Here is a 22,518-nt window from a genome sequence, read left to right as displayed (position 1 = left end):
TTTTGTTTGTGGCAATGGGGAAATGAGAATATTCGTAGAATCAAGCCCCAGTCTCTCCAGAAAGTGGCGCAGTGAAGCTCACCTATGCTAGTGATACACGTAGTGAGGCGACTCACTTCGTTGATTTGAATTGTTTCACTCAGTTCAATTAAAACATTCACAGTCACTGACTATCCAAATACACTTCATCAGTAAGTGATCACACCCCCTTCATAACGCTGGAAGGTTTGGTGCTTATTCTGTCTCCAGATCAGTAGTAGGTTTAGTCTGTTGCTAGCTCAACCTGTTAAGTTTAGTACAAAACTAGGCCAAACACTGTAAGATTTAAAACTCAATAGAACTATCACATTGCGTATATTCTTGATGGCTACCTTGCTGAACTGCTGCAGCTCGCCCATGTTCAGAGTGGGAGCAAGCAAGAGGGAGAGTCACAGAGAGAGAGAGGGAGAGAGAGAGAGAGAGAGAGAGAGAGAGAGAGAGAGAGAGAGAGAGAGAGAGAGAGAGAGAGAGAGAGAGAGACCGAGTGCACCTGAAAACCACTGCCCCTCACCTTCAGTGACAGTAAAAGTTGTTGTTGGTATGATGTCAATATGACTATCCACATCTGTTCCTGCTTGAGATGCAAACTAAATTCCACTAAACCAGAAAGACATTTAATCTGTTCTGAAGCTGTATTTGATCCTCACTGAAAATTCAACTCTGTATACTTTCACATTCAGTACTTGTTATTCAAATTCATTTAACTGAGACTAACATCTGGTTGTTGAGAAAGAGCAATTGAGTATAGATTCATGAAACCCTTTTTTATGTTTCATTCAAAATTGCACAGAAATTCCCTTCAGCTCTGTGGACATGACACACTGAGCTGAATGCCATCAACCGAAAATCTTTTATTTAAGCATGTAAGCTGTGCCACATTAGCCAGATCTAACAGCTACAGTTATGCTATTACTTGTATACATAAAAATTCTTCTTATACATTTATACAAACTTGTTGGAGTGGAGCGATTCTGAACCTACAACCGAAAACCATAACATTGTGATAAGGGAAGACTAAATTATATAAGCTGATTTTAAGTTTATTTTAATTCTGATAGTTTAATGGTGTTAAACAGAATTATTTAGAATTATTTTATTAATTTGGGATACTATGATTGCCTTATATTGCACCTATAAATGAAAACTGATGGCTTGGAGTGTCATGTGACAGATTTACGTAGCCCTCATGAGTGAAACCTGTGTGTTGTAAGTGCTGGTGTGGCTGGGCATCCACAGGTGACAGAACATGATTGAAAATGGCCAAAAAACGAGCAGCGGTTATAAATAATTCTAAATAATTCTGTTTAACACCATTAAACTATCAGAATTAAAATAAACTTAAAATCAGCTTATATAATTTAGTCTTCCCTTATCACAATGTTATGGTTTTCGGTGTGCTAAAGGATGATCTCTAAACAAAGATGTTCCACTAACAAAGAGTATGAGAGTGGGTGAACCTGCAGCAACCCTGTGCAAAAGTTTTTAGTTGCTTCAGCACTGGTGTCTGATGTTTAACCACTCCTAACAGAAAAGTGTGACAGCAACTAAAATGGAGTTGAGGTACAAAATATAGTTGCAGGAGTCATGCAGCCACACATTTCATTTGAAGCTCAGAGATTCTCCCATCTTGTCAGCTTGAGAGGATCCACAAAGTCAGAAAGAGAGAATGGTTTCTGTCTTGGCAGCATTTGAGATGTACATCATTGTCTGTGTCACCATACCAACAGCTATTTATTCTCCTAATAATGCTAGTCTTGCCTCACTGCAACACTGATGCATCTTGTGGAGTTTTATGTGGAGTTACTACATTAATGACACCTGAGAGGTTATTTTAGTAAAAAACTTTATATTTCTGCAGGGGGGTGTTTTTGTTTATGTGTGTGTGTGTGTGTGTGTAGTTTAAATCAAAACTATCATACATTGACTGATATCAGGAAGAAGGAGAAATTTTTCTTGCTATACTTCACTAATTATGATAATCTTTTCTCTACCTTAACTTCAAAACAGCAGTGAGATTGGAGAACTTACTGGAGTCCTGGAAGTAGATGTCATTTCCATTGTAGGCGTTCCTTAGCTTGTTGGTCATGACACGTAGAGCCATGATCTGCTGCCGAATCAGCGTGTCAGGCCTGGTGATATCCACATCCACCTCTGGGTTGTTCACTTGGTTGGTTAGACCCTCCTTCACCACCTCAGGGAAATACCTGGACAGATCATACAGAAAAAAACATTACCTAGAATCTAATGTCTCCATGTAGTATCATTGCCAACACATCATTAAAATGCCCTGTTATTGTAATATTTTCTAGATTTACTACAAAACTTACAGTTGACAAATCATATGCTTTGGTAGCTTCTGTTTAAAGGTCTTTTAAGGTCTTGAAACAGCACTCACATACCCATGTGTACACTGAAAGAGCAGCTGTATATTTTTCTCTTCTTTGTACTGGCCATAAAGAGATTCCTTTGAGATGGGGAACAAAATTCACAGGTCCCAAACTCTGCAAAAAAAGTACTGCAAAGTTCAACCACAGCTAATAAGCTGAAGCTACTGTGAGGCTACAATTGCCAAAACAAATGGGAACCTGTCCTTTAAAATAATACAAAAATATATCATAGTTTAAATGAAAACAATTCAAGAACAATTCAGAATATGTTTTTCCACATCCATGCTAGATTTCACCAGTTTACCATCCAGTTACTGTGTTAAATAAAACTAGTCTCTAATGTGACATTTAAATGAAGCTATCAAGTGGCATCAGTGACACTGGATCAGAGGCAATGTACTATATGGAGACAAATAGCAAAAACAAGCAAATGAAGCAACGTCTCACCAATAAACACATCACAGAAATAACTGGACATTAATAAAACATGTTTTTATGCATATCTGAGGAGGAAACTGGTGAATATGTCCCTCAGTTATTTTTACAAAGCAACATATACAGTATGTTTTTAAATGGTGAATAAGTTCCCCTGATTTACTTGTGTTGTGTCTACTTGAATTTGTTTCTTTAAATTGCTGTGTGTTAAGATCTCTCTGCCAAACTGAAGCTATCTAATCAAGTTACAGACCTTACAGAGCTTGATACAGTTGTTGTTATTTGACAGAGTGGTTGCAGGTTGCAGTGTCAGCCTCTTGTGCAGACACTGTGTGCATCTGTTTCAAGTGTGTTTGACCAGGATTTGCAATTCTGCTTTGTTCACAGCGCCACACATACAGTGGACAATCTCTTGAAATTGAGGAACATTGTGTGAATATCCCATCATCTCCTGTGACAAGATGAGAACTCAAAAGTAGACCACCTGAAATTAGACAGAATTATAAGTGCTGATCTTTCCAATGACGGCTGCTTAAATCTGACAAAACATAAGTGTGTAATCAGCCTTAATAGTTTGTTTCAGGTTGGAATTATTTAATTGCTGCAGTAACTGCAGTCTTGTTTATATTTATACACTTGCACATGTGTGTATTAGGTCACCATTTAACCATTAAATCTGTATTTTATTTAATTAGATTTACACAAAATGAAGTGTGCATAGTTTGTTTTTAAAGTAACAGGAGAATCTGGGGATTTTATAACATACTACTAAAATGGTGTGCCTGTTACTGACGTTTTATTATCTCTGGGCAATCAGTTTACCTACCAGATTTAGAGCATTGTTTAAAAATGGTACTGGCACAAACAAGAGAATTAACATGTCTTTTATTGCACCATCTGGTGATTTTGTTACTTGGAGCGCGCCAAAGTGATGGGGTGATATATTTTCTTTGCGTCTCTGGTTCACTGTCAGAGAAAACAACTTACTGTCCAGTCTACTGTACAGCTCAGCGATAGTCTACATGCTGCAATGGTGATAAGACGTATTGGAAACTCCACAGTCCTCTGGGTATTAGAGCCTCAGAGCTTATATAGAAGTTCTCCATATAAGCACTAACCATTGTACTTACAGAGAGAGTGTTAATCTGGGAACACAGTGTGGTTATTTTAATCCCTAGCAGGCAAAATGTGATAACCGTAGAGCGGGGTGACTTTGCTGTGGTTATAAAGAGTTGCAGAAGTCCTCACCTGCCCTTAGTGTGGCTGTTCCAGCACTGCTCCTCGTCAGACTCTGTGAGCTTGCCCTTGGCACAGATGTCGTCTGGCAGGTTGGACCAGAACCTCCTGGACTCCTTCAGCTTCTCTTTGATGTCAATCACCTGCCATAGGCCAAAACAGAGGACAGAAATATATTACATTGATCATTCTGCATGTTAATGGCTGAGTAGTGAGGCTGAGAAGTGAATCGATTGTCAAGCTGCCAGGCTTGATAGTAACACTGAGATATACACAACCTCTCAGAATCAATATTACATTCATTAAAAAAACAAAAAAACAAACAAATAACAAGCTGTTGAAACTTTAAAAAGATAGAAAAAACATTTAGCTCCATGTCTTATAGTGAGTGTGACACATTGTGATTTCAAACATTAATATGACAGCAATGTTTGAGTAGTCGCACAACCCTGTCTGTTCATATATTCCATCAGGAGAGAAGTACTGGTGGACTGTCTGGAGTTCTTTTTCTTCCTATTCTGCTTCTTGTCCACTTCCACCCATATTGTGTTCATCTCTGACTCATACGAGACAGACTTGGGGTTTCAAATTTGATATTTGGCATGAGTGGTCACCCCCGACTGACTCCATCTGGACTCAGCAAGAAGTTTGACCGGATGACCAGCAAACAGATGAAAAAAGAAATGGAGGTTTGAATGCGACTGCCTACCTCTGGTAGATAAGTGCATAAAATTTTCATTTTGGTAAAAGTTTAGATAATATTGAAGATTGTTTAAACTTGTAGGAATAGCTTAACATTTTGGAAATTTCATTTATTCACTTTCTTGCTGTGAAAATTGATACCATTGTCTGTTCTTTGCACATGAAGCTACAGCAAACAACTGGTTAGCTTAGCTTAGCATTAAGCCTGGTAACAGAGGGAAACTGCTACCCTGAGTAAAAGAAACAAAATCCGCCTACCAGCATCTTCAAAGCTCATGTATTATTTAACATTTTATTTATTCAGCCTGTACAAAAGCGTATGATAAACTTGCTGCTTTACATGGGGTTATGTGCCTGACTATTTTCTTGGCCACAGTGTACCTGATCCACAAATAGTCTAGCACATAATCCCATGTTTAACCCAACTTGTCACTGTACTTTATACTGTAGTTTTTGTTGGGTTAACGAGCAAGATACAACTTTAACGTTGCTGTTGCTGCAGGGTTGTTTTTTTGTGGAACAGAGCTAAGCTAGCTGTTTCCCTTTTCTTTATTTATGCTAGGCTAAACTAACTGGCCTTGGCCAACTATTCCTCTAAAAAATGTGTTAGCTGGTAATAGCAATGCAAGTATCTAATGCATTACAATGCATGCATTTTTGTTAATGATAGATTACAAAAAAATAAAAACTACTCTTTTTTTCAAATGTACAGGTGCTTGCCAATGTTATGTTTTTGCTTTTTCTCTGGCTGATGAATTCAGCGTGGAAGATTAATTCAGCTACACCAAAAAAGTTAAGTTTGCACTGAGTGAGAACAGGAGCACAGGTGGTGTTATGCTTAAAGACTCAAACAGATCCATAGATATTATATTCTGCATCCATAAAACAGAATGAAGCCACAAACTGTGCCCTATATTAGACAGTTGATGCATTCATTGTGAGATTCTGTGTATGTGTGTGTGTGTGTATGTATGTATGTGTGTGTGTGTGTGTGTGTGTGTGTGTCTGTTAAAATGTATTTTGGCAAGAAAGAACAATGTTGATGGGTCACGACCTTCTCTGTGAAATTCTATTGCTTTCAACAGCTTTGCAATTTTTTCTGTAAATTGTTTTGGACTTGAACCAATTTCAGCTGCTGAATTCTTCAAGGCTCTGAAAAGCATAGACTGCAAAATATCTGTCTCATACAATTTATACCCATATATTTCAAAAACAACGTCTGATTGAATGCAAAGCCCAAAGCCTCTATTCTTAATCTCAGTAATATTTCAGCTGAGTTGCCACAACTACACAAATATGTACATATTTTACTTTAACTTCAGAGATGAAGCCCTATGATTTATACTGATTGCTCAGTTAGGCGGTTACCTGCCCTGTCTAAAGTCTTTGAACCACACTGTTTTTTCTGAATTTTGCACTATGATAGTAACCCTGCTGCAACAAAATGACATCTCAGGAAATATAAAATAAACACGAGATTTACACACTTCCCACCCCTCCTCATCCCAACCCTATTCATTATCTAGTGAGGAGTGACTGTTATCACCTGTAACAGGCCTTTTTTCATTGGTTGAAAATTTTTACTTGAAGTACAGGAAAGGAAATGTAGCTCCCACTGTATCTGCAATTCTCACATATCAACCTGCTTGTTTGTATTAACACATATGTGTCATTTTTCAATTACTTGGAAATAAATGTTAATGAAGCTTTAATTTTACACAACTAAATCAATATTTGACGAAAAAAATCCCAACTCAAGTGAACTTACTATCTTTTTCCGGATCTTTCAACCTTCTGCAAGTTTGGTAAGTAGTGATGAAAAATAAATCTTGTATTACATTTAAAAACTCCACAAAAAGGCTTGTTACTGGACCATAAATTTAGATTGTTCTGTTAAACTGTTATTTCCAAAGGCAATAATGAAATCCGATGCCTCACTTTTAAGCCAACATGGAGGAGAGGACCAAAACAGTGCTACAGATGAAGCTCACGTGTTAACAGAGCCATCTCCATGATGGTGTGAAAAGGCCGAAAGTTCCAGACAAAGCTAGCAAATGGATCTTGAGCGTTAGAGTCATAAAACTACTACTTCCAGGGTCTGGAGGGAACTTCATGCTTAAATTAAAATTAGCGACACACTCAAAAAACACTTACTCTTCTGCATATTCTCGTAATCAAATTAACAGCCATGAATATGCTCCTCCTCTGTAATTCATAACACAAAGCCATTTACCTCCCCAGTGGTGACTTAGTCTGTCACATTAATAATCTATTTACACATTTCTTTTACCTGTTGTTAGATGCACTGCATATTTCAAACAGCACAGGGACTAATAAATGTAATCATATACACACCCTGTTAGCAGATCAGAGATAACGTTGTTCTCCAGGCTTGCTCTTAAGTTGCCATTTTATAATAAATTTTCATCAGTGATTTGGAGTGGGATATCTACAGCTATAATTCACTCAAATGTACTGAAATGTACACTTAGTTGTACTGTTAGAGTATGTTTTTAAGTTAAATTAACATCATTTGTCATTTTCAGTTAGTTGATTGCAACTGACACCAAACGCCCCTTAGTTACTGCTGTGACGCTTGTAAAGGTGTTCACTGTAGCACGTAGCATTTATTATGTATGCATTATGTTGATACATACATTCCAGCATTAAAATACATTCCAGCATTAAAAGAATGAAGCTATGTGCATGTACCAGGCACAAAGTCAGAATCCTGGCCAGTCAAGTATCCAATAAGGAGCAGTATTTTGCTGTTATTGCGAGATAGCCCTAGTATTACAGTAATATAAACAAAAACTGTAAATACAACGTTATTTTATTCCAGGATAATTCTGTTTGGATGCTTACTATAGATAAAAACACTTGGACAAGCAACTCAGGGGTTCGATTTTCAGCTCTGTTGTTTGTATTTAAAACCATATGTGTTTTACATATACATAAGAAAGGGGTTTGAGGATGAGGACTAATTTCTGGGAAAGCGTGACACTATCTCAGCTGTCAAGTTTGGCTGGAGTTGTTGGAGTGTTAAAAAAAAGAAAGAAAGAGCAGGGCAGAGCTACTAACATTACACTAAACTCTAATGTATTGCTGTAGTTGTAGAAAAGTTAGCTGTCAGTCAGGGGTGCACTCTGTCTTGGAGCCAGCATGCTTTGTGGCTGGCAGTCAGTTCAGTAAGATGTGGCACTGACTGCATTGGGGGTGGTGGAGAGACAGGTGAGAGAGAGCAGCAGCTATCAAGTTAGTTCTACCAAGCCTGAGGTAAAAACCCAGTGAGCGGCAACATTTCTTTATCTTGGCTTTGGCCATGGGCCACAGCTGCCTGTGATTCATTCAATAAAGTCATAGCTGAATAGAGTAAACACCTCATACAGTATAAATTAACTCTGTTATTCTTGAGGGCGCCTGGAATGTGACAGCTTATATAACTACTTCTCATTATGCTAAATATTTAACAGTGTTACACATCTGCATGTGCCAGCTGTTGTTGTGAAAATTATCCTTCACTGAGATTTAAAAATTAATTTAGAACAGGACAGAAAATGGAGTGGTCAACCTTGTGGTTATCTATTTAGAACACTTGCATATTCATAAAGGACCACTCGCCCCTTCCCCTAAACCCTAACCCACGTACAAGGCATCCTGGGCTCTTGACAAACTGATTCTGACATTGTTTCACTGGATTTACATATTTTATTGGATTCATCTCTCTGTACACATTTCTTGGACTTATTTTATTGGACTTCTTATACTGGATTTGCTACATTAGTAATGGATCTGTTATAATCCTATTGTAGAATTATAATCCCATAACAGTAAGTTGTATTTTTAATAATTGCTACAACTTTCTGTTCATATTTTGCAGTTGCCACTTCCCCACCTACAGCTTCTACTGAGATATTCCTTTAAATTTCTTCTCCAGAGATTTTTTTTTCCTCATGTCCTAAGGTGTTTGGAGGATTTTATTCCTGCTTCAATAGAGAGTTTATGCTGGGTTGGGAACTGTTGCTGCTGTGAGCCTGGAAAGCAGATTGTCGGTGTGATATTGGGCTAAAGAAACACACTTGACTTGACTACAAATAAGCTTAGGTTATTCTGCCTTTAATGGATTAAGGCCATACACCATGTTGCTCCCAGCTGTCTTTGGTTCCACTGGATATGTCCACTGTAGATGCAAAGCCATGGTCACTGAAAACACTTTGAGTTTTCAGTTTTCACAAATCAATAAGTAACAAGTGACAGACCTGCCCCACCAGTCTGACTCGATGCTGCTAGTGGTTCCTAGGAACAGTTGATGTTTTTCATATTAATCCAAAAATATGGTGATGATAATATATTTTTTAATGTAAGTCGACTAACATTGACTTGTACAGCTCACCTACGCTTGTCGCTATTTCTCATGAATGCAACTTGGTATCTTGTTATTCAATAGCTCTGTAGGAAGATGACGTCAACATTCTTAATCCTGCCTACTACTTGGTTAAATCCAGATTATATTCTTTGGCCTCTGCAAAATTATGATTCTGAGTGCCATGAAAAAAAACAATATTCTGGAAAACATGCCATCTATTTATTCTTGACCCTCCAGTTAAAGTTGAAGCCCTCGTTACTCATTTTCCGTTCACATGGGAACTGGTAATGGCTAAAAAACAGAACACACATTTATGAGAAGACAAGTGAACACATGTGTACACACACATACACAACCCTCATCATGTCCTAGTTACACTGGGGATTTGGGAGAGTGCATACAGTGAAGCCTCGGGTCTTAACAGGACATGAAAGGGCCGGCACCAACAGGATGCCACTGCAGGAGACTGCCCTCACATTTGATGTGGTAATCCTGTCATGGAGACACCAAAGCTGGTTAGGTTTGACACACGCTGGTGTAACTCTGATTCATGATGGCCCTCAGCTCCCTGGCACTGACAACAAAATATGGATCAGATCAGATCAGAATGGGGCTGGTTGTTTTATTTGAACTTTAAAATTTAACCACAGTAATGTGAAATTGATACGGTACATTCTGACAACCGAGTCTGCAGATAGGAGAAAGTCGGTCGAACTGGTGGCAGGAAGGAAGACTACCTCATATATAAACATATAAGTAAATAAATCCATTTATAACCCATCTGGGAATGGATACCTATGAAAGTATAATGCAGTATCTTCCATCTGTATAACATATGTACAGTCCACACAACAGTGCTCAGAGTTCAGTATGAGCACAGCTTACTCTGCTACACAACTACAGCAGTAAACAAACACTTGTTCATAAATAAATGCAAACATACACACATAAACACACACACACACGCAAACACAGTGATAACAGTGAATTGTGAGGACAAAAATCTGACTATGAGTCTTTACATGAGTGCCCAGGGCAGTGAGTCTGACTCCAGTTCGAATAGTTACTGCTTTCACAGCATCTCTGCTGCTTCTGCAGCCGCGGGACTAGATGCAGCTGAACCTTCAGTGTCTCTCCTTATCTCACTGGTAGCCCAGAGTTCATTGCTGCACTGCCTCACAGAAAGCTCTAAATAACTGATAATATCAAGGACAATTTCATTGCTAGATGAGACTGAGTGCAGTGATTTGACACATTAAAATCTCTGTTTATTTTCAGATTTAGGATTATATATCACAATAACTGCATCACAGCCTTTTATGCTGAACATAAAGTCTTAGACTCAACATCAAAGCCAAAAATGATAACTTTTCATACACTGTCACTTCAGACACTACAGATTATGTTTGAATTAAAACAAATATGGCAGATTGACATTTATGAAGCTGTGTCATTTGCCATAGTGAATTATGTTACACTATCTGCAAAGTAGAAACAGAATGTAAAAGGGTTTAAACAGGACTGCAACCTGTGTTTAATAATCACACACAATGTTGTTCTTTATAAAAATAAGTGTATAACTACATTGACAAATACCAATGCTATCTAAACACAATAATTACACATGGGAAGTGAGTTCATTGAAAGATAAGATAATTCATCTATAAAGCTGCAGATTTTATGATTTGCCACCAGGCAAAGGCTCCTATGGCTACATTCACCTTTCAAGTCTGGAGAATGTAGAGAGCTGTTGGTCATTGTGTTGTATGTAGCTGCTTTACAAAGGCAGCATAGAGAGGGCTGATAACACTGATCCCTAATTCTTTCAGTATACACATGACAGAGCGCTATATTCAGATAATCTTGAAAAATTCTGAAGCTTTCTTTTCACATTTTCTATTGAGAATACATACTGAAAATGTGATGTAGGTGATGACTCACTCTGGGGGATCTAAACTACACTCATTCAAAAAAAAAAAAAAAAAAAAAAAAAAAAAAAAAAAAAAAAAAAAAAAAGCAAAGCATCTTACACCTGTGGACTATGAACCAGTGCCAACAGACAGTCTCCTCAAAACCTGCAGGTTCAACAGCCAAAAAACAAAGACAAACACAAACACAAAACCCCTATGAGTGATAATCTATTCCCTCATTTCCATCATGTACTGCCTGAATTAAAGATTTTATTCAAACAAAGTTTTATCACAATCTGCCTCCTCCTGGGTTTGCTGAGTCTTGGAGGTGGTGTCAAGTGATTGTTTATTTATCAGAGCATGTAGGGCACCCTCCAGCAATGCATGTTAATGTAGGTCCAGTCAGTTTAATTAGGACTTTCATAGGTCATATCCCCCCGCTTCACTTCAAACTAATGGCCATACATTTGACTCTAAATAACATTGATCCAACCTTAACCAAATGAGAAACAACTGACTCATGCCCAGTTTCTCATTCTAATCTTATTTTGAGCGTTTGTTTCATTAAGCTTATGAATGCTAATCAGTCTAACTATGCTCATGCTTTGTGTCTATCTTCAAAATGCCTGCTTGTCAATGTGAAGAGGTGTAGCAGAGCTATGGCTCACTTGAGGCAAGAATTAAGAATTTGTGACTGGCCCCTGTTTATGTCTCTGTAAACAACAAGTGATTCTCTGCCCAGGAACACACATGGACCACGGACAAAGCCTATCTTAATCAATTTCACAAAAACAATGTGATCCACTATGACTCACTGTGTTTGAGAAGAAAGCATTAATCGCAACCAAAGCACATACCACCAGCTTGACAGTCCTGTCAAATGACTCACATGACAAATAGACAGACGGATAAGCAGTGAAATTAAAGCAACATGTATATTTTTGGTTATTTTTGGTTAAAAAAGATGAAATATTAATTAGAGGATACTGGAGCAGAACTATACCTCCACTACACAGTCTATGGACCTAAACAGAGAACTGATCTGAGTCTGGGCAGAGGAATCGACACATGGGCCTCGAAAGATAATCTCCAGGTGTGTTTGATGTGTGATTGGATTGTGGTTGATTTAAAAGCCCAGAATTGTTTAAATACTAACAACAGAATTAAAATCGATACAGACTTTCAAAGGAAGCCAGCGTCGGAAGGGCGAAATGAAGATAATGTGTCTCCTCATTCTACACTCAGTGGGGAGCACAGCTGCAGCTTTTTGAGCCCTAGCGTCAAACTATAATGCTCTGCTACCTTAAATATACCAATTTAAGGTAGTGGACCATTCCTTAATCAAGACAGGGTGAAATGAAGCCACACATGATTGTTTCCTGTGCATTTTAAGGTCAAAACAACACATTTAAAGAGCCTGAAAACATATTTTCTCAAATAGCTTCTAACTATTGCACAAATGTTCAGGTTGTACATGGACACACAGTTACTTCACATGATAGATTTCTGTATTTGTTGTTGTTGTCAGGCCTCTCCTCACTGGTTTGAGGTGATCTGGGTTCAGATAGAAAATGATGATGCCATTTATTATGCCTATCATCAGAATTTAGCAACTGAACTGAATTAAATATAACACTGTAGCAGCTGTAGTTTGTTTGCTTATGTGGAGGAGGCTGCAAAGTGGGCCGAAGCGGTATCCCTTGGCAAACAGGGACAATGGACACAATGGGGTGAAGGAAGATCAGCTGGAAGGATGTGTGGGCAATGGAAGCGAGGCAAATGAGCTTTACCATCAGAGCTACCTAAAATGTCCTTCCAACACCAGTTAATCTTCATCAGTGGCTGGATGAAGATCCAGGGTGTGCCCTTTGTTCAGTGCCATCCTCAACACATTGTCAGGGGGTGTCAGCCTCACCCAAGGACGTTACTCTTGGCACTACAACCAAGTCCTAAAGAGCCTTGCCTCCGCCCTGGAAAACAAGCAAACTGCTAGAAACTCCCTACCACCAGCAGCGCCTGACCCACTACAAACAGCTACCTTGTCCATGAGGAGGCAATGGAGCAGTTCCACATCACTGAAACAAGACCAGCTGCACTTAGCCTGCGACTGGAGGATACCGCTTGACATCAGTAAAAGCTCATATTTCCTGCTGAGATTGCTACCACCTCCCAAAGGCTGGATTTGGTGCTCTGGTCTTATTCATCATGGAGCCCACTGTACCCTGGGAGGAGTCAGCGGACAAAGCTTATGAGCAAAAACATCTACGCTATGCCGAGTTAACTGGTGAAGCACACCATCATGGCTGGAAAACCGAAGTCTGTCCTATGGAGGCGAGGTGCAGGAGTTTTGTGGCAACATCTACCACCAGATTGTTTAGAGACCAGGGAATCAGAGGCCAGAGCCTCCACTTAGCCATCAAAGCTGCGTTGAAGGTGAGAGAGAAGAAGCCAATGATTTTGGAGGAAGATGCAAGACCCCTGCTGGGCCCCAAAGTAGCAGGCCAGGATGACACAGAGGGGGGCGTTCTTGAGATGCCAGAATTCACTCCTAAGCCCTCGAGAGACGTGATGGGCTCATCAACAGGACATCAAGGAGGGAGGGTGCCCACTTTAAAACTCCTGTGTCAACTTTCTATCGTGAATAAGACTCTCTCTTGTTTCTCTTGCAGAAAGGGTATTAACACGATATCTTGTGTTTTTGAAATCTGCCTGACTGCTGTTTATCAAACCTGATCAAACTACACCCACACAGCTGTATGAAGCAGATACCAAGATTATTTAACATTATGCAGACATTTTTAAAGCCTTCAGAGAGAGAAATTCATTTACAACCGACTTCAAGCTTATGGGCTTAGGCTATGAGCAATTTCAAATCGTTAGAGCAAACACCACCCACATATATTTATTAAGCCTAATTAAGAATGCATTTAATTCAATAAATAAGGCACGCCAAGCTGAATGTAACAATCAGATTTAAGAAAGAGTAGGATGTTTAATTATTTTCTGATTGATAGTGATGTTGCCACTTAAAATGTTCATTTGTGTACACAGGCTTCTTCTGGCACAGACTGGCAACAGCAGCAGAACCAATGGCAATGGGGCACCTGTGAACTCCAGCATAGGTAGAAAGTGGATGAGGAAAGGTGGTTGGCTTTTAGCATTCACATGTTTTATGGCCTAAGATCATAAGAAGATAAAAATATCTGTGGTTCAAGAATAGATGAATCTGTAGTTGTCAGTGAGGACACCACACATGGACACAAAATGTGGACTTATAAAAAGGTTTAAAATTAATCTTTAGGAGTTTAGACTGGCTTTTTTTTTTCGACAAGGACTATTGCTCTCCTTGCACTCAACAAGGGGAATTCTGAAATGTTTGTACTTGATATGGATATGAATATGGATTTTATCTTCTGGGATATAAATCTTTAAACTGTGCAATCACAGATAATCAGAGCTGATGGCTGGAATGAGTTAGATGCTTTCAGTGCTAACCACAGCGCTCAGGGGCGAGGAGTTTTCTTACTGGCTCATGCTATGACAAGCATAGAGGGTCAAGGTAATGTCTGCACAGAGAGATATCTAAGCGCTCAGGAACATGCAACCCTCTGACCATTACATTGAGAATATTAAATATGTTTTGCAGTTGGATATAGATTTAATTAGAGGTGAAGGCTAAAGAGAGGAAAGTCCAACCCTGCTGCTGTTGTGTTGCGGCAGAACCAAGAGAGAGTCCAGGAGCCTCAGTGCTGGTCCTTTTTGTTTCACATAGACAAGACCAGTTATCACTACCAGATGTCGAGTTGTGCGGAGGAATGGCTGACATGGGAAATAAAAACCTCTGGCCACTGAGTTCTTTTAAGAAGGCTGGGTTTCTGGCAGGATAAGAAGGTATCAGAGGAGCAGTTTGCATGAACTTACACATGAGGTCTCCTTCAACTGCTACCTCAACTTTTAATGCCACATCTAACCACAGTGATGTGGAATTACAGGGGTATAACACAGAGCTATTTTTTCTGATGCCCATCCAAGGATTTAGAGGCAAATTTGCCTTCATTAAATGTATGAGCATGTCTCAGTGGCTGTTCGGTCAAGGTAGGTATAGTGCCTATTTTCACAGCCAAACTCCCTGACAGTTTATTACTGCTCTAACACTCACAACAGGTGAACTGGTTAATGCAATACTTTACCCCTTTTCCTGATCATGTCTGCAGCTAATTACACAATTAGTGGAGGCTCTGTAAACATAATATGTTCCACACATCTGTTAATTCCATCAACAGACAGTAGGTATAGTTAGCATGCAATTCACAACCTGTCCCCATGACAACAATTTTGGCCAATAACCTTCACGATTTTTACAGCACTGTGTGTGTATGTGTGTGTGTGCACTTGTTATCCCTGTAATTAGATTTGCAATATAGTCATAAAAGGATATGCTCATATTACCCCGTATTCACTGTTGAATCTGTCAATAGAATTGTCCAACTTAGACAATATCAGATATGAAGCTTCAGGGAGAGAAGATAAATTAAAAAGAAAACAAAGCACGTATTTGCAAAACAAAGAATCTGATCATCACTGTAAATATGAAAACCGCTGCACTCAGTTCATACGCACTTGTATCAGCTACTAACTGGGATTTTATTCATTTAATTTATTTTATTTTATTTTTCCAAGCTTATTTCAAATTTGGAATATAGTGCTGGCCTGTGTGTGTGATCCAGAGTGTAAAAGGTCAGTAGAGTTATCTGCTATAATCAGGCTCATGCTCATGAATAGATTAGAAACATAAACCCGTCTAAATTGTAAGCGGAGAGACAGAACAAGAGAGCAACCAATATGGAAGAACTCCCTCATCCACTGAGAGAAACCAACAAGAGCCCGAGCACCTGCCTGTCAGACCTCTTAAAGGAAAAAGTGCCCTTTTACATAACCAACTGAGTCTGTCAGTCTTGTCATTTTCTGTCCTGCTCTGGCTGAACAGAATTTTTTTCAAAATATACTGGGCAGAAGCAGATTGTTTGCTTCCTCACCGATATCAGTGTGTACATGCACAGCACTGATGGACAGGCTTTCTGATTTGAAATGTTCCTTTTCACCTTCGCTCTATTTTTTCTATTGCATAAACCATACTCTCCTATAAATAAGAAAATATATATTAAACGTACAGTGAAACATCACAAAGCATATACATATTGTGCAATTGCAGGCGACTAAAATGTAAATTTTTCAGTAATGTTTAATAAATAGTTTATTATTGCAATTAAAACCTCAGGATCTAAATATAAAGTTTAGTCATAACCTTTAAACTGTAAAGAAAAACATCAACTTGAACAACACGTTGTTCCTATAAAGTGTTATTATTTTTTCCTTAAAACAACTAAGCGAGGCTGTGAGTGGGTTGAAATCTTCTCACTTGTTTTCAGTGCAGTTTTACCAGAAACACTTCTTGCAACAAATGTCATGAGACAGACTGCACGTTTAGTCACACAACAATATATCCTGATTCCAAAAGTCTCTTGAGCTAGTTAATTTGACATTGGAAATAATAAATGCACATATTCCACTGGACTGGTAAATTATTTTTAAACCTTTTTTTTAATATCCTAGCAGAATATTTGACTTTTTCCTATATGCTAATGTTAGCTGCTACCTTATTCTCTGAGATATCTGCTTCTATGTTCCCCTGTATTTGTTGTCTTTCCTCAAAAATAAGCAATTAGTTAGCAAAAGTTTGTTTATCTGAGTGAATCTCAGTTTGATCTATTTAGCCCTCATGATGCAAAAACTATGAAATAAATAATAAAGAGCAGTTTGGAAAGTTTGCAAAAAAGCACCTGCATCTTAAGCATCTGTTCATTTAAAAATCTGTGCACAGGGTCAAAGGATGTTGCTGCTGAGGGACTCCAAATCTGTAAATGATTTATTATTCAGGCAGAAAATCAAAGATGGATAACAGAAGGGTCAACACTGTGATAATGACTTGATTAGGTCCCAGGATGAACTACACGCAAACAAAATACATAGCATCATTTCTAGCACTTCATTACCAACACTCCTGTTTTGATGAATTACCCCCCCCCACCACACACACACACACACTTAGTTACACTCACACAGACTAACCCTTGAGCCAATATCTATAACACTTTTATGAGGTCGCTGCACTTGTAAGACCAAAAAAAAAAAAAAAAAAACCTTGGCTTCACTGATCCAACAGCTATAATTTAGACACTGAACGACAAAGTATAAATCTTATAAAGAGAAAGCTGAACTTGGAAAACCATACCTTGAGAATACTCTGCATGTATTTGCATATGGTTAGTTGCCTCCAACTGAACAAAATGAGAGCAATGCACTGTATATTGTATGAGGAGTCTGCAAATCTCACAAAAAACAAGTGAACAAAGTTGTTCCTTCTTGCTAAACTAAACACTGCTTTATCTTTTTCTTTAAAAGTATTTTTACTTTCATGTTGGACAGAGCTGAATTCGTGTTACTATAAAGCAGTAAAATTGGACCCCAAATGATGGGGATACTGAGCAGTTTTAGTACAGCACATGTTAAACAAACCGTAACCTGACTAATGTAAGCACAGATGGAAGTTTCATACACAGCTGGTTTTGTGTCCCATCCCAAGGGTAAACACACCATTTGGGGAAAGGCGCCTTTATAAACAGATGCTTCTCTGTGAGGTAAAGTTACTAAAGCAACTTCATAAATAAATTGGTTACAGTTTTGATAAATACAGAACAGCATCAAAATTAATGCATGCATCAACATCTGGACTTGCAACTGAAAGAATAACTAGAATTACCGCCTGGTGGTGGTATGCCTCTGCTAACCATTCTAGTTGCAAGAAATTCACATGTAAATTCTTCAGTTAAAATGTGTCTTGAGGTCACAGTGACCTTGACCTTTGACCACCAAAATGTAATCAGTTCATTCTTGAGTCCAAGTGAATGTCTGCACCAAATTTGAAGAAATTGTTACTGAAATATCATATTCACAAGAATGGGACGTGGGTGTGGATGTGCAACCTGAAAATATAATCCCTCTGGACACAGCTCAGATAATTCTGAATAATTATTAGGCTGGAAATTTCCAACAGCTCTCTCAGTTTTGAAGCACTATCAGCACATTCAGCTAAGTAAGCTTCAGTCATCTTTATGGACCGCAGCAGAGACCGCACATAAATGGAGCAGGTGCTGTAGCCCTGCTGGGGATGGCTGTATTGACCAATTTTAACCAAAAATTAGAGTTATTCAGCCTTGATAAATATGCAAGGATAGACTCCAGGATCACTAAAAGTCCTCCGGTTTCTAGGTCACATGGACACCAAAAGGACCCACTTAATGGTACCGTGGATTGAACCAGTCTGTCTCTCCGCACTGGGGGATTTAAATTATATAAAGCGTGGCTAAGTCGTATTTTTAAAAAAGCAGGAAAATCTCCAAAGGGAAGCAGCACAAAATGGTCAGTTTCTTGTTATGCTCATAGCAACTAGGTTAGCTCACTTCAGACACAATGGTCCTGAATTTTGCGATTCGGTGCTTTGAATAATGCGCTAAATAGGATTTCCTTGGACATCCTGTGGTTTATTTCAGCTTGCCTGCCGACCCACGTAGATGAGTGTCGCTCAGAAGGCTCTGCTGTGGTAAAGCAAGGTAAACGCCTTCTACCTTTAGGCAGATGTACTAACCACACTATGTCATGGGAAAACTGTAGCAAGCTAAACAGCCTGGTGATGAGCATTGAGGCAGATTCCAGTACTTGCTGTGGCTTTCTGGCAGCAGCTACCGACAAGCTGCTCAGAGGGTAGAGCAGCCAGGTTTGGGGAACCATTTTGGACCCAAATTTAGCTTTTGAGATGGGAAAGTACTCTCATTTACACAAAAGCTGAAGACAATGTGATGCTCAGACTGCGTGCTGCAGGAGCAGGTAACGGCTGGTGTGAGTTAGGTAGAGTTGAACTTTCTTGAATTATAATGGGGAGCGAGTGAATGAGTGATCTATGATGGAAAGTGTCTCCTTGTCTACCTCATGAACACAGCTGTAGGTTCAGCTTGTCAGGTTTTCTTTGAGGTCAACCGGTTATGAATAATGGCAACAGAGATAATTGGATCCTATCTGTTGGTGATTTTACAAGGAAACTTTTCCTCACAGCTGCATAACAGAGTCTTCTGACTTGTTAATTAATCAGACTGTCTCCAGGTCAGCACACAGAAATCACTTAAGTATAGGCTGTGTACAGCATCATAATGTACACTGCCCACACTGTTGGTATATACATGCAGCAGGATGTTAATTAACCTCTCCCCTGCATGTAGTATACGTTTATATAAGATACAAGGACAAGATGTGTATTGAAATTTATTGACATTGACAAAACTGTACTTCAGTGGCCCAGAAGAAATTCTATAATGGCGTGTTTACAGCACCTCTCACTTGGTTGCCAGGTTTATTGTTCATCATCAAATTTATGTGGAAACAAAGAATCCGTGCCTTTCCTCTTCCCTACAGCAACCTGCTAACAACTGACAAATGAAACAAGAAAGCCTCTGTTGTATTATTGTGTCTATGTAGCAAGAGTTATATTAAAGAATGTTGCACAGGGAGCTGAAGACTTCTCAACTTCAGGCTTGGTTGTCTCAGCCAAGGTTTTTGAAATGTGAAACAAAGTCCTAATGTTTGAGATGTTTAGGTGTGAAAAGCTGTCACTGATGCTCATTATGTGGGGGAAATTGGAAACCTGACAGGAAGTCTTTGTGCCATCTCAGTCAAAAGTTTTCGAACACTGTTGATTTTGTCAGTGTAAAATCGAGCAGCACTCTGATAGCGTTAGGTAATCAGGCAGAGGAGCTCGAAACTACCAAACAACCAAACATCACCATGGTGTTATAATTTACGAGCATATTTTTGTGCTGTGTGAACCTTATTATGCACATATCCCAGGCAACTGTCCACCACAATAGCTGTGTAGCCCTGGCTTTTTCAGCCAAAACAGGAACACTGACATGGACTTCTGCGAGTTGGCCTTCCTTTCGAGGTACATTTTTGCTCAATTACGTGTTTTTGTGAGAGATTGGAGCATTAAAATCCCCAACAACCACACTGATGAAGAACATGTTACGGCTTTAAACATCTGTCTATGATGCATCAGTTTGTGTGTGCACTGCTAACTTAGGAAAGCATGCAAGCTGTGGGAGAAAAGACTGTTTAATGTGAAGAGTGCAGACATCTTTAGGCAACTGTGTCGATTAGGCCCAGTGTAACAAATAGTAGACTATGAAGCTAATGAAGCGAGACATAAAAGTCTAACTTCACAAGATGTAATAGAGGAAACTACCTCAAATTAACTGTGAAGAAGTAAAGCAGGTGTAATGATGAGGAAAGTGATGAAGCTGCCTTTAAACACTGAGAAGTTATGAGGTGGCCACATTGATCTGTTGTGTCTGTCCACGTACATTAATCCTAATCCATTTTCAGAGACAGGTCTCTGTTGAGTGAGCAAGGCTGATTACACATCAGTCTCTGTCAGATTTCCATCTCTTTTGACAGATGGAATTATCTCTGGGCAGACAGACTCGTCGCCACCTATTAAGCCATGGAGGTGAACACTGAGACAACCCAGTTCACACTATCCAATCATTTCAAACTCATCTGTATTAGGTATCAAATGAAGATTTAAAATAGACCAGCAAAATGTTGGTATGATTATAGGTTCTACAGCTCAAGTTTTAATTGAATCTACACTGTGTTACACAAACAAAGTCTTAAGAGCAGGTTTCCTCCCTTCTGTGGCCACCAAAACAATGTTGTAAAACCACCTCACTGACAGAAAATTTCTGTCCAATTTGTGACAGTTTGGTTGTGTGGTTGCTCCCTTCATCCACACAACACTATGGCAATGGAGCTGAATTGGGTCACGACATCAATCTTTGGCTCCCACTTCTCTCAGTCCAAAGCATGTAACTTCACACCTTTATCTGAAACAGCTGGGAACGTGTTGATTGACAATAATAACAACAGTCAACAGTAACAGCATAGTTACTGTGCAGACAAAAATAGTATGTAGAGCGAAAAAAAAGAACATCAATGAAGTTGGAATTAATAATGTAGTGTAGGTATACTGTATGACAATACATAACCTGTCTTGATCACAGGTATTGTAAGTACTCTTCCATAGTCCAACAGCCATGGTCTTTTTATTTAAAAATGTTGCCAAGTTCTGATACCACTAAGTATACTTTTTCTCCCAGATCTTTGTCAGCACAATGTAACATGGGTTTAGAAACCCAGCAGCACTCACACACTGTGGTTGTTACTGCTGCTAAAACATTAAGCTCAGCATGCCCAGTGTACTGAATTAGCATGCCAGTGCGATTAACTGGTCTTAACTCTTGTTCTTCATTCGCCTGCTGATCTGTACAGAAATTGTGGCCATTAAAGAGAAAAACTGTAGAGAACAGATTTGCAGTACATGCCAGAATTTCATTAGAGCTGTAACTGGATGCATTTCACGGCATGACTCATGGATTTAACCAATTTGGCTGTGTTACCATTGGTCATAATTGGCAGTTGTGTTGGGAAGTGTACTGGGCGGAGTGATTTCTCAATGACTGATTACTCTGGCAGGAAGAAACTTTCATGTGGGAATAGTGATTTCTGCCACTGGTCAGAATCTGAAGGATGTTCAGCCCTGGGTTTCTTCTCATGCATTCAAATTCACAGTGTGTTTCCTTAAATCTCAATAAAATCCTTTAGTCCTCTGTATAGTGCAACTACAGTAACAAATGCACACTAAGGCATACAAAGGTGGTGCCTATCAACACTGGATTACTGTGATTGATAGAAGAAATAAAGCACTGATCATTTATTCTACATTTTTTCCTTTCTAAGAAAAATGGTTGTTGCCAGATCGTTTCCTGGCCCTGGCACTCTGCTAAAACAACGTGAAATGGAGCGTGGAGAAAGGCCTGGCCACTGCTAATGACTGATTTACTTTCTTTTCAACTGCATCCCTATTTCAACGGTGCTCAACAACAAACAACCCATTAGAGAGGCTCAAAATATTTAGAAATTGGTCAAATAAATCAATAATGGAATCCCCTGGGAACATCCATCATATTTTTCTGCAAGCATTTGTGTAATGGAGAAATTGACAGTAATGTCAGCGATGTTAGTTTAAGCTAAAAGAGAAAACAGTGTCATTTCTGTCAGAATTGTGTCATCAGACATCTGCTCATCACTGAACAAGTAAATGAAGAATATAAATGTTGTTCCACACCCAAAGAATAGACTTCCTCTCAACACGCTCAGAATATAAATGTGAATGTGGAACACATGGTGGAGGATATGCTCAAATACTCAACACTTTCATTTGAGCCAGCAGCTTATTATGAGCCATAGTTATGTTTTATTGTTAAGCAAGTTCTAA

The 22,518-nt window shown here is 39.0% G+C and overlaps 1 protein-coding gene across 4 annotated transcripts in view; it reads right to left on the bottom strand.

Moving 5' to 3' along the window:
* Positions 1–22,518, bottom strand: part of LOC108887639 (glypican-6) — a 125,936-nt gene that overhangs the window by 5,225 nt on the left and 98,193 nt on the right. For all 4 annotated transcript variants that reach the window (XM_018683092.2, XM_018683093.2, XM_018683095.1 and 1 more), the window contains 2 exons: positions 4,110–4,240; positions 2,068–2,243 (listed from right to left, as the gene is read on the bottom strand). In XM_018683092.2, the coding sequence (XP_018538608.1) occupies positions 2,068–2,243; positions 4,110–4,240 (307 nt within the window). The remainder of the gene's footprint in view (positions 1–2,067; positions 2,244–4,109; positions 4,241–22,518) is intronic.

Source organism: Lates calcarifer, linkage group LG2, assembly GCF_001640805.2.
Source record: "Lates calcarifer isolate ASB-BC8 linkage group LG2, TLL_Latcal_v3, whole genome shotgun sequence".
Taxonomy (NCBI): domain Eukaryota; kingdom Metazoa; phylum Chordata; class Actinopteri; family Centropomidae; genus Lates; species Lates calcarifer.
This window is presented reverse-complemented; position numbering and strand designations above follow the sequence as displayed.